This window comes from Rhinolophus sinicus, linkage group LG12, assembly GCF_036562045.2.
Source record: "Rhinolophus sinicus isolate RSC01 linkage group LG12, ASM3656204v1, whole genome shotgun sequence".
NCBI lineage: Eukaryota > Metazoa > Chordata > Mammalia > Chiroptera > Rhinolophidae > Rhinolophus > Rhinolophus sinicus.
In genome coordinates, this window is record NC_133761.1 from 25247634 (window position 1) to 25266621 (window position 18988).

The 18988-nt window shown below is 36.0% G+C and overlaps 2 protein-coding genes across 12 annotated transcripts in view; one reads left to right on the forward strand and one right to left on the reverse strand.

The window, feature by feature from the left end:
* Positions 1–307: 307 nt before the first annotated feature.
* ABRA (actin binding Rho activating protein) lies at positions 308–9725 on the forward strand. Its single transcript, XM_019750660.2, has 2 exons — positions 308–1021; positions 7886–9725. Exons 1-2 carry the CDS (start codon positions 354–356, stop codon positions 8361–8363), a joined length of 1146 nt encoding a protein of 381 aa, XP_019606219.2. The 5' UTR covers positions 308–353; the 3' UTR covers positions 8364–9725.
* A 6872-nt stretch (positions 9726–16597) lies between these two features.
* Positions 16598–18988, reverse strand: part of OXR1 (oxidation resistance 1) — a 451232-nt gene continuing 448841 nt past the window's right edge. For all 11 annotated transcript variants that reach the window (XM_074316799.1, XM_019750589.2, XM_019750593.2 and 8 more), the window contains one exon: positions 16598–18513. In XM_074316799.1, the coding sequence (XP_074172900.1) occupies positions 18378–18513 (136 nt within the window). In that variant the 3' untranslated portion in view covers positions 16598–18377. The remainder of the gene's footprint in view (positions 18514–18988) is intronic.

Here is an 18988-nt window from a genome sequence, read left to right on the forward strand (position 1 = left end):
TAGCACAATTTGTGCACATATTTTATGCTTCTATAAATGGGAGGACCATATTTTAAGGTCAAGAAAAACATAAGGCTCAGCACATGATCAGATCTAGTAATTTCCACTCTGGCACTTGGAGAAGAACGGGAGTGAGCATATCCCTGTCCTTTACCAGCAGCGATGTCCCGGTGCTGTGATGAAACAGGAGCCATCAGGGTTTAAAAAAAGAACACCGTCAGGGGGAAGGCACCACATCTTGGCAAGAAATGCTTAACATAGTTTCCGTGTCACCCCACACCCTGCTTCTATATAAATCCTCAGCACTCCTTTTAGCTGGTGCCCAAGCTATCAGCAGAGAAGAGAAGGGCAGCATGGCTCCAGGAGAAAAGGAAAGAGAGGAGGGGCCAGCCAAGAGTGCCCTCCGGAAGATACGCACAGCCACCTTGGTGATCAATTTGGCCCGAGGTTGGCAGCAGTGGGCAAATGAGAATAGCACCAAGCAGGCCCAGGAGCCCTCAGGCTGGCTACCGGGAGGGACCCAGGATCCACCCCAAGATCCTAAACCAGGGATACACCCCACTCCCCACCAGAAAGCTCAGAGTGCCCCAAAGTGTCCTTCCCAAAAGCCAGAAAGACATGGAGATGGACAAAGCTCAGAGGATGCCACTGAGGTCTCTCATATCAAAAGGAAAGAGGTGACCAAAACCGTGGTCAGCAAGGCTTATGAGAGAGGAGGGGACGTGAGCCACCTCAGCCACAGATACGAGAAGGATGGTGACACACCTGAGCCCGGGCAGCCAGAGAATGACGTTGACAGAATCCTCTACAGCCACGGCTCCCCGACGCGGAGGAGAAAATGTGCCAACCTGGTATCTGAGCTGACCAAAGGCTGGAAACAGATGGGGCAGGATGACTCCAAGTGGAGAAGCGACAGCATAGACACAGAGGACAGCGGCTATGGAGGGGAGACCGAGGAGAGGCCCGAGCAGGCTGGAGAGGAGGTGGCTGCTACCAGAATCAAACGGCCCTTGCCCTCCCAGTAAGTGAATGCATCCTTCTCCTTACACTGCTGTGGAGCCCCAGCCAGCTCTGGGGACCCAGAACTCAGGGAAGTACGACCAAAGTTAGAGTGAGAATCTCAAAGATGGCGCAGGCAGTGGGGTCTTGCGGGGAAGGCATATCCAGGGGCCACAGGGCAGTGCCAGGACCAAAAGGGGGCCTTTGGGTAGAAGGCCCGTGTTCTTTTGTTTCCCCTTTCTGTTTGAACTGAACACTCAAATTTTAGTCTCCACAAAAATGAAACCACCAGAGAGGAATGAGTGTTTTGGTTACGTTTTTAAAAATCAATTCTATAATGAGTAGCAGATTGGCTTATTTCTCGGCAGAGAAAAGTGCTCGCTGGTAGAATGATTGGAGAAACCTTCCCTTTGTCTTGTATCGGTCTAAATTTTATCAGGAGTAACATCTACCCTGATAAGCCCATGGAACACAAGTAGATCTGTATGACTGTGCAAACAGGTTGGAGGCTGCTATCTCACCTGAAAGTAGTTTTTGAAGTCAGACCCAAATTCAAATGCCAGCTCTCCCCTGGCTATAGTTAACAGTACTGTAGTGTATACTTGGAAGTTGATGAAAGTAGATCTTAAATGTTCTACACACACACACACACAAACACACACACACACACACACACACACCACTGACGAAACTAACACATTTATTCAGACAAGAAACACATGCTTTATTTCAAGACAGTAAGTCCACCTCTGCATAATGTCAGGATGTCTCGCTCCACAGGACATCAAAATATGGGAAAAGTCTCTGATGTGATGAATGCTTATAAACTGATGCCGTCTGGGTACCACTAGATGTGTACGTGTGTTTCTCATGTTTTCTGAAACAATGAGAAGTAAAGAAAAGAAGTAGTGACTTAATTTGACGAAGAGCTGTCTTACAGTTTGTGACTTTAAAGCTGTTTAAAAAGAATTAGAACTATTATACTGTAAGTTTTCAATAAAAATGAAATGGCAAACTTAGATAATCATAACAGTCCCTTATGCATTTGGTGTGCGCTATGGGTATTTTACATGCTCTGTCCTTTTAACTCTTATAATCTTATGAAGTAAGTTTCAGCCCATTTTAGGAATGAGAGCAGTGAAGCTCAGAGCAGAAGTTTACCTAGCAAGGTAGTGACAAAGCTGAGATGTGCCTGTCTCAGGTGCAATGTTTTGAAACTAGACTTGGTGCTAACTCTCAGGCAGTGCCTTGAGGCTGTGTTCAGAGATCTGGATTTGGGCTCTACTTAAAGTAATATAGGAATTCACAGTCAGAAATAACTTCTACCAGAACATCCAGAGCCACAATCTAAATTCTGGCTGTGTGTGTGTGTGTGTGTGTACGCATGTGTGTACACACGCATGCTAGAAATGAAATGAAAGAACCCAACAGAATAAAGACAGAATGGCACAATGAAAAACTTCCTGTCAGCACATTCGAACTGCCCAGAGGTAGGGAGATGACAGCTGGCACCAATCTCCAATGCATGTTCTCTTATTTGGCACTTGTCTCAGCACTTTTCATGTTTATTCATTTAATCCTCACAACATTCTTATGGGGTAGGTTAGATGGGAACATGAGATGAATAAATATTAGGGAACGTGTATAAGATTGTAGAGCCCATGGGATTTGAACCCAGGCATTCTGGCTCTAGAGCCCCACTCTTGGCCACGACTCTAACCTCTCTCAGCTGGAAGTGGGGACTTGCACTCAGGACCTTGTTCAGGGTTCCTGAAATCAGGCACGTACCCCGACACCTTCTTATTATGATGGAGTCATGGTCATCTTGGCAAATCCTAAGTCTCTTTGTTCTCACCTGAAAAGTGGATATGATAGAGTTATTTTGATATTATGGAAAGCAGTGGACCCGGGAGAATGACTTAAGTTGTGCTGATTACAATGCAGGGGTCAGCCCTGATGATCCCAACCATTCAATATGCCAGTAGCTTGGTTCTCAGGTTTGGCCTGGAGGGAGGGGCAGTGGGAATTAAATATCTTCTTTCCTTCTTTGGGTCCTTTCCCTCAATCTTATAGTACGTAGGGAACCAGAACGGAGTAGGCCTGATGGGAACTTCTGCCTGAGGGGACTCTCAAATACAGCTTGAAAAATGAACGTGACATTATTGAGTTAAGCCTATTGGAAAGGAATTTTCACTTATGTTTAATTAAACACCATTCTTTCCCTGTATCCACCAATAAGGAGAAAACTATGTATCATTAATATATCAGTAGAAAGAAAGAGACTTTTCTTGGTAGTTAAGAGGACAGAAACAAACAAGTCAGGGTTGATAAAAATAGAGATATTCTTTACTAACAGTGGTTTTGCTACCTGGGGTTTTACTCTAAAGATGGTTTATATTTTATACTTTATTTTTTTTAAATAGTTGGTCTTTTGACTGTATATCTTTGATGACTTGTTCAGTCCAGATCCTTTAGACAAAGGAAATTGGATCCCTCTCCCACACAGAAATAGTGAAATATTACCAAGCCATTCACTCATTCATCTTGTCCTGCAACTTCTATTCAGTAAAAACAATTGTAGTTGAGCATGAAGGTGCCATTTTATAGAGAAAGGAATGGACACATAGACATTAAGAAACATTATCTAAATCATAGAGCTAGTCAGTGATGATGTTGGAAGGTTGATGAGAAAGCATATGCTCTTCTTAACCACTATGGTAGACTGATCAGTAGAGATTAACTCAAGGAATAAAGCGGAGATCAAAGTGTCAGCTTAATTAATGGAATCCCAACAACTCCTAACGTGTAGGGTTTTAGTACAACGATATTGAAGTACTTTGCTAGAAATGAAGGCAGCAATATGGCTTTCTACTACGTGCTCTCAATTTTAGAGCCCAGAACACTTTCCATGGACTGTGAGGACAGTTACCAACCTGCAAGGAGAATCACAGGCCTGGCTGATAACGGAACAGAGACCACAATTGTTGATCAGAAATGTCGACCCTGCCTTTTGAATGCAGTCACCTTGCTTCTGATAAACGTGACCTTATAGATGTCATGCTCCCATGACATCAAATTGGCTACATTTCCTGTGGAAAAGAGCAAGCAAATGAATTCACAGAGAAACAAATTCTCCCCAGCATTTCCCTGAGAAGTTGGAAAAGGTGGCAGAAGTTCTTAGCTTTACTGACAGAGAAATGTTTCTGGGCAATAAAAGGAAATGCCTCCTCTACAGGAGACTCTCTAGGTGGGGCAATGAGAGCAGGTCTCCCCTTCATCCTGATCCAAGACTTAGACCAGAAAAGTTCACCTCTGGGCCACATATTTTGAAGTTGGTGATCCAGATGAAGGCCATTTTTGAGACAGAATGTTTCCGGTGCCAGTGAAGTTGGTGAGGTTTGAAATACACATTTTAGAACTTTTATTCACTGTGGTTTTTGTTGTTGTTTTTTGTTTGTATTTAATAATTTCCCACATAATTATTACTCCAAAATGATAAAATTATGACACATCGGTTCTCATATTCTCATCATATTGCTAAAGAGCCCCATTCACATAAGAAAGTTAACACTCAAACTGATGTCATTTTTAAAGTTGATCAGCGTTTATTTCAGTGAATGAACCTAAACTTTCCAACGGCGAATGCTTGTAATGTCCAGTGGAATTAGTTACCTTGCATATAACAGGACAGGGGAAATATTTATTGACTGATGATAAGAAAATTTGTTTATTGATATTGAAGAAACTATTAGGTTGGTGCAAAAGTAATTGCGGTTTAAAAGGTTAAAAACAATTGCAAAAACTGCTATTACTTTTGCACCAAACTAATGAACAGGTGAGTCTGGATTAAATATTACTATCCTCAAGTATGGGTGTGATATCAGTCTTTGAATATTGCTTTGATTTCTATAAATTTATACTAGATCGTCTTCCTAAAGCTCAATATAAATGATTATGCACATTTTTATTTGAAAATAAAAACAAAAACAGGATAACCTGTATATTGATCTTTATATTCATTAACCAAGAATATCAAAATATAAGGTTTTCTAATCCTAATTTAAACCATACTTTAAGACATTTTAAAAACTGGAAATACAAAAACAACACAGAACACTTACAAGACAGAAAAAATTGAATACTCATTAAGGTATATCCTCCTAGTGATTTTTTTATAACCCTATTTTCTAATCCTTACTGATAAGACCAATTCCTTTGCTGTCCTTCTCTTCTATAATTGGAAATCACCATTTTACAATATAACAAATGGACATTAAGATTTAGAAGGTACTTCTTTTAGAAGATAAATGTTTCTCTTCCGCATAGAGTTATTACCTCACCAACCCCAACCGTTATCCCAAATGACATATAGTTTCAACACTCAGGGAATCTAAATTCCTAATTAAATTAGAAGGAAAAGAAAACTGCATCAAAGAATCAGAGACATGTCTAACATACAGATGAAACAAATGACCTGTGAATGCTAATTTGAATATTTCCCTATTTTCTGCTTTCTTTAAATAATAAAATTGATATAACACCAAGATAAAACATTTTTAAAAAATGAAAAAAATCCACCTTCATCTGGTAACCCACCTAATTATTTTCAGTTCTGCATATACTATTGATTTCTTCAACCTGGTGCATACACATCTTACATAGTTGGAATTGTACCATATAGTCAAATTTGTATTACTTTATTTCCATGACTCCTAGTGGTCAGTCACTGCATTTTTTTTCATTTGGCACACAGTATCATATATACTTTAAGAATGGAAAAAAAAAAAATGTCCAAGTGCCCAGAAGCTCCTTAAAGGCAGGAGGTGTGCATAGTATGTTTTTTATACTATAGTACAGACAAGAGTTGGTGCTCAGGAGACAAATAGTATGAGTTAAGGAGTCACGCTAGTCTTTATACTTTCTTCTGAGATGTTTCAAGTCTCTTATCCATCAGGATGTCCCAGCCTCAAATCTGGTATGAGCTTTGGGTTCTGTCAGGATGGCCTTGGGCTTGTTATTGGCGGCTCTAGCTGTCACGGATGGCGAGGGTTCCAAGGGGATAAGGTGTTTGCTCTCCTTTGACAATGAGATTTAGCAGTTCATGCTCTGGGTAGCTGGACAGGGACAGTCTATGGAGGTGGCGGTGATGGTGAGGATGAGCAGGGTGGAGAAATCCATTCCACTTCAGGGTGGTGTAATTCCTAGCCCTTTTCCATACTTACATGATTTCAAGTTATAATCATTGTGCGTACAGTTTTTGGATGCTGCTTTTTCCCAGTCAACTTTGTCATATACTTTTGTCCATGTGGCTACAAAGAATAGTAGTGTTATATGTACAGTGCATTCCTAGTGTGAATTCTATTGTAAAGTGAAACTGAATGCTGCCAAGTGTAGGACTTGAGGAAACTCAAAGGATGGGAATTAATGAAAGTTCGCCATCTAGTGGATGATGTCAGTCCTCTTTTGAAAACAATGCTAATGCAAATACCTGTTACCTCTCTGGCCTCATCTGATAGTGAGGAATACCCACCTCTGACCTGTGCTTGGGTTTTGAACATCGAACTGTGAGAGTACGGGTGGGAGGGACTCCTTAATTCAGGATCCCATTCACATAAGCATTTCAGCATTGTTCTCCATCTCCAGTCCCAGGGCTTCCAGATATGAGGCTCCTTTGTGACAGGGAAAAGGAAGGGTGGGTCACTTAGGAGGAGGAAATACCAAGCTCTGACTTTTAGATAGTCCAAGAGATCATGTTTTACTCGTGAAGGCAAAGAGACCTAGGAAAAAAGTCCAGGAAATTAGAGGTGCAGAAATGACAGGAAAGTCTATTTAAAGACAAATGTTGCCCATTTTAAAAGGGCCTGCATCTTCATGACACTATTGATCTACAGTTTCCAATGCTTTTTTTTTTTTTTTAATTTGAAAATACATTCCCAGCTGCAGGACAGACACACATTTGAAACACAACTCACCCACTAGGCAGTGTACCCACATGCAGGGTGGCCCCATGGCACAGTAGAAAGCACTGACTTTAGCTTCAGATAAAGTGTTTGAATCCTGCCCCTGCCATTGGTTTAGGGCAGGATTGCGGAGTAGTCATATGTAGGCTCTGGAGCCAGCTTAGCTTTGCTTCACATCCTGGCTCTCCTACTTCACAGTTTTGTGACTTCAAGCAAGTTACTTAATCCCTCTGGCCTCAGCTTCCTCAACTGTGAAATGAGCAAAGTAGTATCCGTACCACAGAATGATTGTGGGAATATTAGTAAAATGTGTTTAAGAGAAGGCCAGCCCATATTATTGAAGAAATGTCACTATTGCTAGCCAGTATCTTTTATATATACAACTTGGTATTTCAAAATTTGTAGTACATCACTGGTACTCGTTATAGATATGCTCTCATTAAAAATTCATATATGAAAATCTACACGAGTGAATAGCACGTTGTATGTGTGCTGGTAAGCCTTATTTTGGGGAAATGATTGATTTCGGAAATCCCATATATGTGGATTCCCTTAAATACACTGGTGAGACCAGTTCTAAAATGTTATTAACTTGCAATTTAATATACACAACTTGCATTTCATTTGTGTAAGGAAGGTTTTTTTCCCCTTGAAATAGAGTTTAATATCATTATTTTATGGTGCTTAGAAGATTACTGTATTCCCAGAGAAAATAATCTAGAAGGACATACACTAAGTGAAAAACCATGGTGGGACTGTGTTATGAGTTTCCTTCTTTCATTTCTTATTTCTTTGTGTTTATATTTCTTGTATAATGAAAAAAATTAGAGCCTTCCATTAAGATACATAGGTGCAGGAAGTCCAAGAAGAAACACTTCTGTGTCAAAATATCAGTATCTTGATTCTTCACCCTCTTTCTCCTTTAGGGCAAATAGATTCACAGAGAAACTCAGCTGCAAGGCTCAAAGGAAATACAGCCAAGTGGACAACCTGAAAGGGAGATGGCAGCAGTGGGCTGATGAACACATACAATCCCAGAAGCTCAACCCTTTCAGTGAAGAATTTGATTATGAGCTGGCCATGGCCACCCGCCTGCACAAAGGTGATGAAGGCTACGGCCGTCCCAAGGAGGGGACCAAAACTGCCGAAAGGGCCAAACGCGCTGAGGAGCACATCTACAGAGAAATTAGGGACCTGTGCTTCGTTATCCGCACGATGGCTCGCCACAGGCGAGACGGCAAGATCCAGGTTACTTTTGGTGATCTCTTTGACAGATACGTTCGTATTTCAGATAAAGTAGTGGGCATTCTCATGCGCGCCAGGAAACATGGACTGGTGGACTTCGAAGGAGAGATGTTATGGCAAGGCCGTGATGACCATGTTGTAATTACTCTACTCGAGTGACCCTTCAACTACAAAAGCCAAACTTGACCCACTCGTCTTAATGCTACTTGCTGACTTAGTAAAATTAAAATCCAAACTGCTGTGTAAATATTAAATGATTTTTACATGAAGGACTTTTTTGGCACTGTGTTTCTGAGGAAGTTTGAAGATTTTGAGAAAGCGCACACATCGAAATATTTGAAATTCCACCTACCTTTTAGGCAAAACCATGTGGCTATTCATTGCAGAAATTATAGATCTTTAATTAAATAATTATACATCTAAGAAGAATGCTGACTTTAGGTTCATATAGGCAGACCATATTATGAGGTGATTTTTTTCAGGAAAAAAAATAATTCCATTAAGTTTGGCCAAGCTAAACTTAAAATTTCTAAGAAGCTTGACTTTGTACTATTATTTTTATCATTGCATCACTTACAAAATAGGCACACAAATAAAAAATTAAGTTTTCAAGTCTATAGGATGATGAAATTGCTCAAATTTCTCTGTGGGCTTGTAATTTAATAGGTTTCCAAAGTTAGCCATGCTTCTGTGTCATTTGCACAAATCACATAAAAGCAGAAATCACTGGTGGTATCAGAACCAAGAGAAGGTGGTTATGTTCACGTTTGCTGTGAAAGCAGAGGTGAGAGATCAGATTTACGGGACTTCTTGGAGAAGTTCAATTTTTCTTAAAACTGTACTGAGTCATGCAGCTTATGTCAATATACAATGAAATAGAAACACAGAAAGTTCTACAATGAACTGGAATGTTCATGTAGAATCTGATAGATTCATTGGGAAATTAGAAACATTGTTGGGACATTTTAATTTTCTTCATGCTCTAACAAACTATAAAATACCTAAAAATCATAAAACAGCACTATTAGTTATGTCGAAGTGAAAAAAAGTGTAGTGTAATATGATTCCAAAGAGAAATTTGACACTAATCTGTTTTTCCTCAGATTTAATGTGCCTTATATAATTCTGAAAACAAATTGAATAAAATGTGAGATTACAATTCTGACTAAATTCAATGAAAATTATTAAATTATAGCACTTTGGTGTTAAATATAGAAATTAATGTCAAATTATGATACCTTAAAATGATACTCATAATTGTTAGGTGTTAGGTTTAGTATAAAGTATGGATTAAACTACTATAGGAATTTTTATTTTCATGTATGATTCTTTCAAAATGAAAGTTGCAATAACTTCTTACAGAAGGTTTGTATATTTTGTTTCCATAATAGGTTTATTAAATTACAAATTAATGACTAATATTTCTAAGTAGAATTTCATAAGATGTACACTTCTTTCACAACCATGAATCTATGTCAAAATATAAAAACATGGCACAAGAATAAAATATACTTTCTTGTACTTCCTGTTGTTTTTAGACTATTATTTTTAGGTTCTATTCCACAATGACACTTTTTTTGTGTGTGTGTTTGAAATACAACACAATTATAGAGTGGAATTTGTGTTACTTCTAGTAGAATATTTAGACCAAGGCTTCAAAAAGTTTTCTTACTCAACTCTGGACAATAATAATTTAGGTAGGCACTGACACACAGATTATTCAAAATTCAATTTGTTTGAATTTGAAAACAGAGTTAAAAAGTCATCTTCTCAGGGAGCTTACATTCAGAAAGCTAATTTCCTTAGAGGAAAATGCCTGTTATGTGACAGGTTTTTATCCTAAAAACTCCATGACAGGAAAATCCATAGCTGAAAAGTTAGGGCTTTTATAGGGAGGGAAAAAAAAAAGAAAAAAAAAAAAAAAGGTAGAACTCAGGTGGCAAACAACCTAATGAAAGTTCTATTTTTATAATCACTAAAATAATCTACAAAATACTTCTACATGAAATATAGTATCAGTAACATTTTACCATTGGTAATTCTAAATTCCCAATAATGGGTACTATACAATTGCTTTCCAAATCTTCAGAATTTTCCTTTTCCTAACTTTCAGTAAGATCGAGTTTGGGGGCATTGACAAGTACTTTTCTTACTCCTTTTTAGACCTCTAAATGTTTGATGGCTTTCAACTGTTGTAACTTGAAGTTTTACAGCTTCTTGATTCCCAAGATCACTTTGCTCACTTACGCCAACTGGAGGGAAGTCCTGTGCTCGGGATTCCTTCCTACACTGTCGCAAAATGAGGCTGCACCTATATTCTTAGTTGGCTTCTGCTTCTTCCTTTCCCTTCCCAAACTCAAAATTCCTTCCTTAATACTACTAACAGGTAGATGAGGTGCTGTTTCTTACATGATATGGGAATAATTCTGGGTAAACTGGAATTTTGTGTCGATGGGAACTCATGCTTGGGTAACTATTGCTGTACTTTATTAATTAACTATGTTCAGGGATTATACAAGGTGCAGGAGACCACCTGGTCCATGCAAAAGTGGCCTCTTAATGCATATGCCTCTTTAGGATTCCTAGAATATTAACTTTCACTCTCATTACCTAGGAGATTTTAGTGCACAGTAAGGACAGTTAATGTTTGCTGAATTATTTAATTTAGAAATGTGTTGTATGACCTCACCTCTTAACCGAAACGTTTTCAGAATGCTGTGGTTCACTATCATCCCAACAAGGTTTATCTGATGACACTGCTTCCCCAGATTTTGGGAGTATATCAGTATCTAACAAAATTGTACTGCTTTTTCACCAAGAAATTCCACTCCTAAAATTTCCCTTGATGATACAAGTCAAACAATATGCAAATATATATCCATAACGCACAGTGTATTATTTTTCATTGTGACTTACTGCAAAGAACCTAATACATATAGGAAAATGGTTGAATAAAGTATGGTACATCCACACAATGGATGCAGCTCTAAAAAAAAAGTAAGAACTGAAATGGAGTTATTTTCACCGTGGATATATGTGTATACATACACTGGATTATGTACACACACATATACACACATTGGATTATATGTGTTTATATATAGAATCTATATTTCGAAAATAGAGGATAAGAATAATGGAATTGACTTCTTGTAGGAATGGGTGGAAATGGATTGAAAGAGACAAGAGAGTTCTGACTTAGAACCTTTTAAATTTTACACATATAAAAAGTAAAATCAATGGGCACGAAAAAAACTAAATTTGAATACAAAAGGAACAAACAATTCTATTTCAAATGATTAAGCACACAGGAGAAAAAAGAAATGTACCATATTTTGCCATGTATAATGTGCATTTTGCCCAAATTTGCGCGGGAAATATAAGGATGTGCATTATACATGGGTAGTACTAATTCCCTATCTATATAAATGTTTTTAATTTTTATTCATGCTTCTGAGTTAGAAGTGTAACTCTAGAAGTCAATAACGATATTTGTATGCAAAATAATACCCTGGAATATGATAATTGGTTTTGTTGAACTTAAGGCGAATTTGCAACGAAGAAGCATTCTTGGCCTTCTATGATGCGTAAATATCATACATTTGTTATTGGTACATAAAATTTCTTGTACCTTGTATCTTTTTGTGTTTTGCAATTATTTGTTACGTAAAATTTCCTGTACTATATGCTAAAAAATAAATGCTAAAATTCCTTTATAATACAAAAAACAAGTACCAAAATGTAACCAAATAAAAATTTGAATTACAAAATTAAAATGAAAGATTTTTTTTCCCCCTGCAAGTTTGGGCCAAAAATGTGGGTGTGCATTATACATGGGAGCACTTTATACATGGCAAAATATGGTGTAAAACATAACTTTTGAATACAATACTTTGATTAAATACATTCAATCTAAAGACAAGAACTGCAAAGGAGTATTAAACTCAAAGTCGTTTTTATGAGGGTATGGGTGTAAAATTCTGAAACTATAAAGTGTGCATTGTTAGATTAAACAAATGAGTAAATATACTGATAGCCTCACTGTGGGAGGAAAGAGCTACAAATACGGAATGAGGGAAGACAAGGAAGAATTCCGTAATGCTAAATTGGAATTAAAGCTATCGGTGTGCATTTGTGAGATGTGCACTTACTTCCTCTGTCTCCTGAAAGGCCCCCAGTAGCAACAAGCTAACTTCCAGATTTGCAAATGCCATTCTTATTAAAATGAAACATGTCTTCTTGGAGAAACAGCTAATTCTAGGATTGGGTTACAGAAAGTACAGGTAAGTTTGGAACATCTTGTTGCACCAGAAGCAAGTGCTCAAAGAAATGGAGGAATGCACAGAAGTCAGTTTGACGGGGTTTCCACTGGTTAAATCCAGGTGAAATGATTCTATAACACTTTGAAAGTCATCAGCCCATACTAATAGATACTCTTAAAAGATGGAGAAAGGAAAAGTCTTCTTTATAGTAAATGCAAAATAATAAAATGTGTTGGGAATGAAAGAAAACTCGTTTTGCAACTATTTTAATAACTTGGGCAAGAATCTTCAATGGATATACCACAAACATTGTGTAAACACGGTGAATAGAATATCTGTGGTATCAAAGTACCTCCCTACACATTCCTTATTAATTACAAAAGGAAAACGATAGCACTGGGGAAACACAGTGGACACTTCAAACACAGCTATCACCAATAAGGGGATAAAACATACATTATGTGCATCCTAATATGATGCAAGGGACACAGAATCACTTCTGCCAAAAATGCATTACCTACATTTAAATACAGGACAAATTCAGTCAAATCCACATTGAAGGACATTCTACAGTCCTCAACTCTTTAAATGTATAACTGTCGTAAAACTTAAAACATGACTAATGGACTCTTCCAGGTTAAAGATCAAAAAGATAGAACAACTAAATGCAATAAAGGATCCTGGATTGAATCACGGATAAGAAAAGAATAATGCTTTAAAGGACATTATTAGGACCATTGGTGAAATTCAAAAATGGATTGTGTATCATTGTATTGTTAAATTTCCTGAATTTGATCATTGTACCGTGGTTATTATATAAAAGGATATTTTTGTTCTTAAGAGATACAAATATTTGTATGTAAAGAGTAGCTAGATTCAGCAAAATAGCAAGTGCGTGCGTGCGTGACTGTGTGTGGAAGGATGTGGGAGACGGTGTGGAGAGCAGCAAAAGAGCAGAGTTCTGTAAAATTTGTTTACCCACAGATTCTAGTACACCTCTTGGTAAACAAATATACACATTATCGCTGGGTGTACATACCAAAGAACTACATTTGCTGGTCAAAGGCTGAGCTTCAGTAGATACTTCCAACAGTTTTCCCAAGTTGTTTCACTTCACATTTCCTTTTAAAATAACGTTCATTGGCTATTTTAATACTCTTAGGATCCTATTTCCAGTCTTCTGCCTTTTCTTCTGTTGAACTGTTTTGATTTGTAGTCATTTATATATTGTGTATGAGATCTTCATCAGATCTGTTTACAAAGACCTTCCACTTTGTTGAATGCCTTTTCACCTCTAATGATCTTTTGATGAAATCTCTTAAAATTGTAACGTAGCATATCACCTTTTTCCTTTATAGTGCTTCTGTATTCCATTTAAAAAATGTATGTGCATCCGAAGGTTGAAGATACTCTCTTGTAGTTTTAAAAGTAACAGCTTTGTTTTACCTCTCACATTTAGATCTACCATCTGTAATTAATTTTTGTATGTGGTGTGAGATGGGTCAAGATTTTTTTGTTCCATACAGACATCCAATGAATCCAGCACCACTTATTTAAAAAAACATATCCTTTTCACTAAGCAACAGTCATCTTTAAAAAAAAAAAAAAAAATCAGTTCATTTCTAGACTCTTGATTTTGACCAATTTCTTTGTATGTCCTTTGCAATACCACATTGTCTTATTTCTTCAGCTTTTTAATGGATCATATCTAGTACTGAAGACCACAGCCTGGTTCTTCAACGTTGTTTTAGCTATTCTTTGCCTTTATATTTGCATATAAATTATAAAAGCAGCTTAATTTCTACAAAAATAAACATGACTGAGAATTGGTTTTGGAGAACTTACATCTTTCAATATTGTCTTCCAATCATGAATATGGCTTATCCATCTTAGATCTTTTCTTTTTGTTGTATACATTTTCAATGGTATAATTAGCAATATTTTAAGCTTCATTTTCTAACTGTTGGTTGTACATAAAATGTCAAAGATTTTTAGTTTTATATTGAACTTGTTACCATATATTTAGTGACCTTGATAAATCAATTAATTCCAAGTTTGATCTTTTGGATTTTATGTCCACAATCATTATATACAAAATTACTTCTAAAATTCTTCATTCCCAATCCTTACGCCTTTTTTCTTGTTTTATTGTACTGGTTGTAACTTCCAGAACAATGTTGAATAGAAGTGGTTATACCAGTTATCATTATTAGATTTCCTATCTCTGGGAGGAAATTTTCAAAAATTCACCGTTAAGGAGATGTTTCCTGTGCATTTATCAAGAATAAATATTTTATCACATTAAGACAGATTCCTTCTTTCCTAGTTTGCTACAAGTTTTTAATCATAAACAGGCACTGAAATTAATCAAATGCTTCTTTTGCCTCTATAGAAATGATCATAGAATTTTTTCTCTATAAATATGGTAAATGGCACCAATTTAAAAATGTTAACTACTCTTGCTTTCCGTGGAATAAACCCAAGTTGGTTATATTATTATTTTATATATTGACTTTTATTTGTGATTGTTTTAAATAGGATTCTGTTATCTATGTTCAGACAAGACTGTTTTGTAATTGTGTTTTTTGGTAAGGATTCTAAGGTTTTGGTATCAAGTCGTGCTCGCCTCAAAAGCAATTATCACAAGTTTTCCCTTTCCTCAGTACTCTGGAAGAGTTCAACTAAGACTGATACTTCTTTTTTTTTGCTTAAGTGCTTAAAAGAATTACCCAGCAGATCCATATGGGTCTAGGTTTTTTGTGGGAAGGCTTTTTTTTTTTTTTTTTTTTCTCTTTTAACAGATTCAATTTCTGTAATATAAAAAAATATATTTCCTCTTGGGTCAGTTTTAGTAATTGTTTTCCAAAACGTTTTTCCACTTCACCTAGATTGTGAAGTTTATTGATGCAAAGTTGTTCACAATACCCTATCTCCCTATCTCTTTAAGGTCTAAGTGGCGCTGTAGTGATGTTTCTTTTTAAGTTCTTAACAATGGTAATCTATTTTTCTTGATCTTGCTAGAGGTTTACAATTTTATTATTCTTAGATTTTTTTCTTTTGTATACTTGTTTAAATTTTATTGATTTCTGCTCATATATTTATTTAGTCTTACCTTCTATTTTCATTAGGTTTAATTTGTTGTTCTATCTTGAGATGGAAGCTTAAAGCCTTTTCTTCTTCCTTTCAGTTATTATTACTATATAATGTTATATTAGTATAGTATAGTAATTCTATTACTACACCCCAAAAATCTATCTCAAGATTTCTCTCTTTTAACTTAGTCTATAATCTTCAAAGGCTTGCATCCATAGATTATGACTTCAACATTTACCTGTATGTTGTTGATTTAAAAATCTTTTCATCTGTCAGAAGAGAATATTAAAGCCCCCCCCAATCTGTTCTCCAGTTTCTCACATCACAGTATAAGGTACATAACTAACTGAATTTCCCCACCTGTTGTTTCGCCTCTTTGTACATCAACCATCTCAATGAATACTACGCGTATACTGAGTTCCTAAGTAAAAAAACAAAAAAACCCTGAGAGCTATCCTTGACTCTTTCTAACATCCAATAACTAAATCCTGTTAATCCTAATTCCTAAATCTCTTTCAAATCCATGCCTCCCTCCTTATTACCATTGCTACTATTCTTATTTGGGCTTCATCATTTTTCCTCTGGACTTCACCACAAACTTTTGTTCTATTTTCTCTTTCTACCAATCTATTTCTCACAGAGATCTTCATAAAGTGCAAATTTGATCGTGCCATTTCTCCACTGAAATTTTCTTAATTATTCCTTTGATTAAAAAAATAAATTCTTGGCACTGCACACAACAAAACTCTTTATGACATTAGTCTTATCTTGCTATGTACTCCCCATTCAAAAAGAAAACAACATAATTTAGAAATATCAAATGACTTATAATTGTCCACATGTGAAGTGCTCTTATTTCCCCATTTTTAAAACTGTGGTATTCCCTCTACTTGAATGCATTCTCCTATCACCATTACTACACACCGTCACCAAGGCTCACAGAAGCATTTTTTACATATAAAAGATAGTAGTAGCATGCTTACTCAAAGACTTCTTGGATACGAAATAAATTGATTATTCAATAAATCCAAATTCAAATTTGTATTTATGTATTTAATTTTATTTGGTATACACCACTATGACCTTATTGTAATTGAAATCCAATACAGGATTGTTTTTTTTAATTAGTCAACTCCACAAAGACAATAATACTGCTGTGGAAGACCCCAGGGGGAGAAGGGGGAGGGAACAATATATTTATTTACAATTCCCTATACTGTAAACATTTAATCTATATACTGTTACTAACTTATACTGAGAGAGCTTTACATAGACAAGAAAATGATGCCCTGCATTTCTATTCATATTCAGCAATAGCATATTAAATAGAACATCAGATTTTTTTTCCATTAGCATTATGTTTTCTTTAGATAATTATCTAAATTTTCAAAATATCTAAATATATTCAAGTGCTATACAACTAAAACTACATAAGCCAACATATTTGGCTTATAATTTCATATTCAGAATAATTTAAAGTGCTATAAGCAACCTGGCAATCAACACTTTCTATAAGAACGAAACTACCTTTACACATTAATTTACAAGATAATATACACTGTTTATCTGGAACAGCTGAAATTTCAGCACAAGGTCACTGTCACATGTATAACAGCAGGATTTTTTTTTGCATAACATGAAGCTCTGAAATTAACTGATGAATTATTGCCACAATGGCTTATTGTTGGTTTCCTACAAAAGAGAGTAAGAACTACTAGTATATTCTATCTTTTCTTTTTTTTTTTTTTGAGGTCACTTGACAGTAAGTTTGCATATTCAACAAGTCTACTGAGTTACAATATTGTCTACTATATTCATTGCCCTTTTATAACAGCAAATGCTAATGATAACTAATAACATATGCCACTCAAAAATAAATCACAAGTTTTTTTTTTCCTTTTGAACAGGAACCTGTATTTTGGGAGTTGGTGTGCAATAAGGCTAAAACAACAGAACTATAAAACAGTATACCTGACACAAATGTTGAAGAAATATGCATTGGTTTCAGTTTTTGTACTTATGATAATGCCCTGCTAAGCTACAAATATGTAAGTAGTATATTTTCTTGCTTGATATATTAAATCCAGTAGAATCATCAAGTTCTCATTCTCCTTTGTCATTTTATAACTATCAGTTAATTCAATGATGAAAGTGTATGCCCAAACCTGCAGATCATGTGCACTGCAGTCTATGACAACCAGAATTCTCAAATTTCATTTTTTATTAAAATGAAAATTGAGTACCTGCAAAATTAATAAAGAGAATGTTGTAGTGTGAATTAAAACTAGAACTCAGTGGTCCATGAAGTACGCACTATGTTGGCATGTGTTTTTTCCTTCATAAGAATGACTAAGTTGAGTGTGTTCAAAATTCACTGGTGCCAGCCTCACAGACACAGCAGTACCTAGTTTTCATTCCCTCAGTGTCCCAATTAGACTGATGTAGTAAAATGATCAATATAGTTTTAAAAATAATAAACCAAAATAGGTTCAACAAAAGAGCACCATCCTTTCAGGAGACTGAGATAACACGGATTGCAGATGAGGCGGTCACTATGATCAAAATGCTGCCAAAATTCTGACACAACACAAGCTCTTATGTTGCATGGACCAACACCATGGTCTAAACCTAAAGAACTCTGGGACAGAAACATGAGTTTAAAAATAAATTCCAAAATTATAACTGTAATGAATGGTGATACGGACTAATTTTAAAGCACGAGTAAGATGTTACATTGTATTGCTTCTTGAACTTTCCAAACAATGCATGTCCATGTCAGGTTTGGGCCATTATCCTGCTGAGACAGAGAGCATTACATTTATTCAAAAGCCCAGATTTCAATATCTTGGATAAAGAAATCTTCCTTTTTAGAAAGTGTATGATTCCCAAACGTTTTACAAGAATGGCTTCTTCCATGGTAGAGATCCCCATCAAGCCAAAGGGCAAATTCTCCCCTGTAATACACAAAACAGTTTTAACAATAATCTCTCAGTACTTATGCCCTAAGTTGTAAAGTAATAATTGCAGAGGTTGCAAAACAATAATTTAAATGAGACATTTCAATATTCAACAATTCTAAAATCATTAATTTTTCCAAACCCTTCCCTACTCTTCCACATTGGCACAAGGCAATTTTGTTTTGTTCATATCACATTTTAAAATCACTTAATATACAGATTAAAGAATAAAATGAAACCTCTAATATTATTATAGTTTCATTAGCATTAGCTTTTGAGACATTAAAATAACTTCATTAGCATTAGCTTTTGCTCTGTTTTTTATTCTTTTCCTGGTATTATGGATTTCTCTCTGCTCTATGATTTTAATATATTTAACATTAGTTTCTCAAAGATGTGAAAATTCCACATTGTGTAAAATAAAATGTGGGGTTAATGTTAAAGGTTCAATCTCCAGTTCACAGTTGAGGAA

What these genes read in the sequence shown, in the direction of transcription:
- ABRA (XM_019750660.2), top strand. Translation starts at nt 354, where the DNA reads ATGGCTCCAGGAGAAAAGGAAAGAGAGGAGGGGCCAGCCAAGAGTGCC. An exon ending in AAACGGCCCTTGCCCTCCCA is followed by an intron (nt 1,022 to 7,885) that starts GTAAGTGAATGC and finishes TTTCTCCTTTAG; the next exon opens with GGCAAATAGATTCACAGAGA.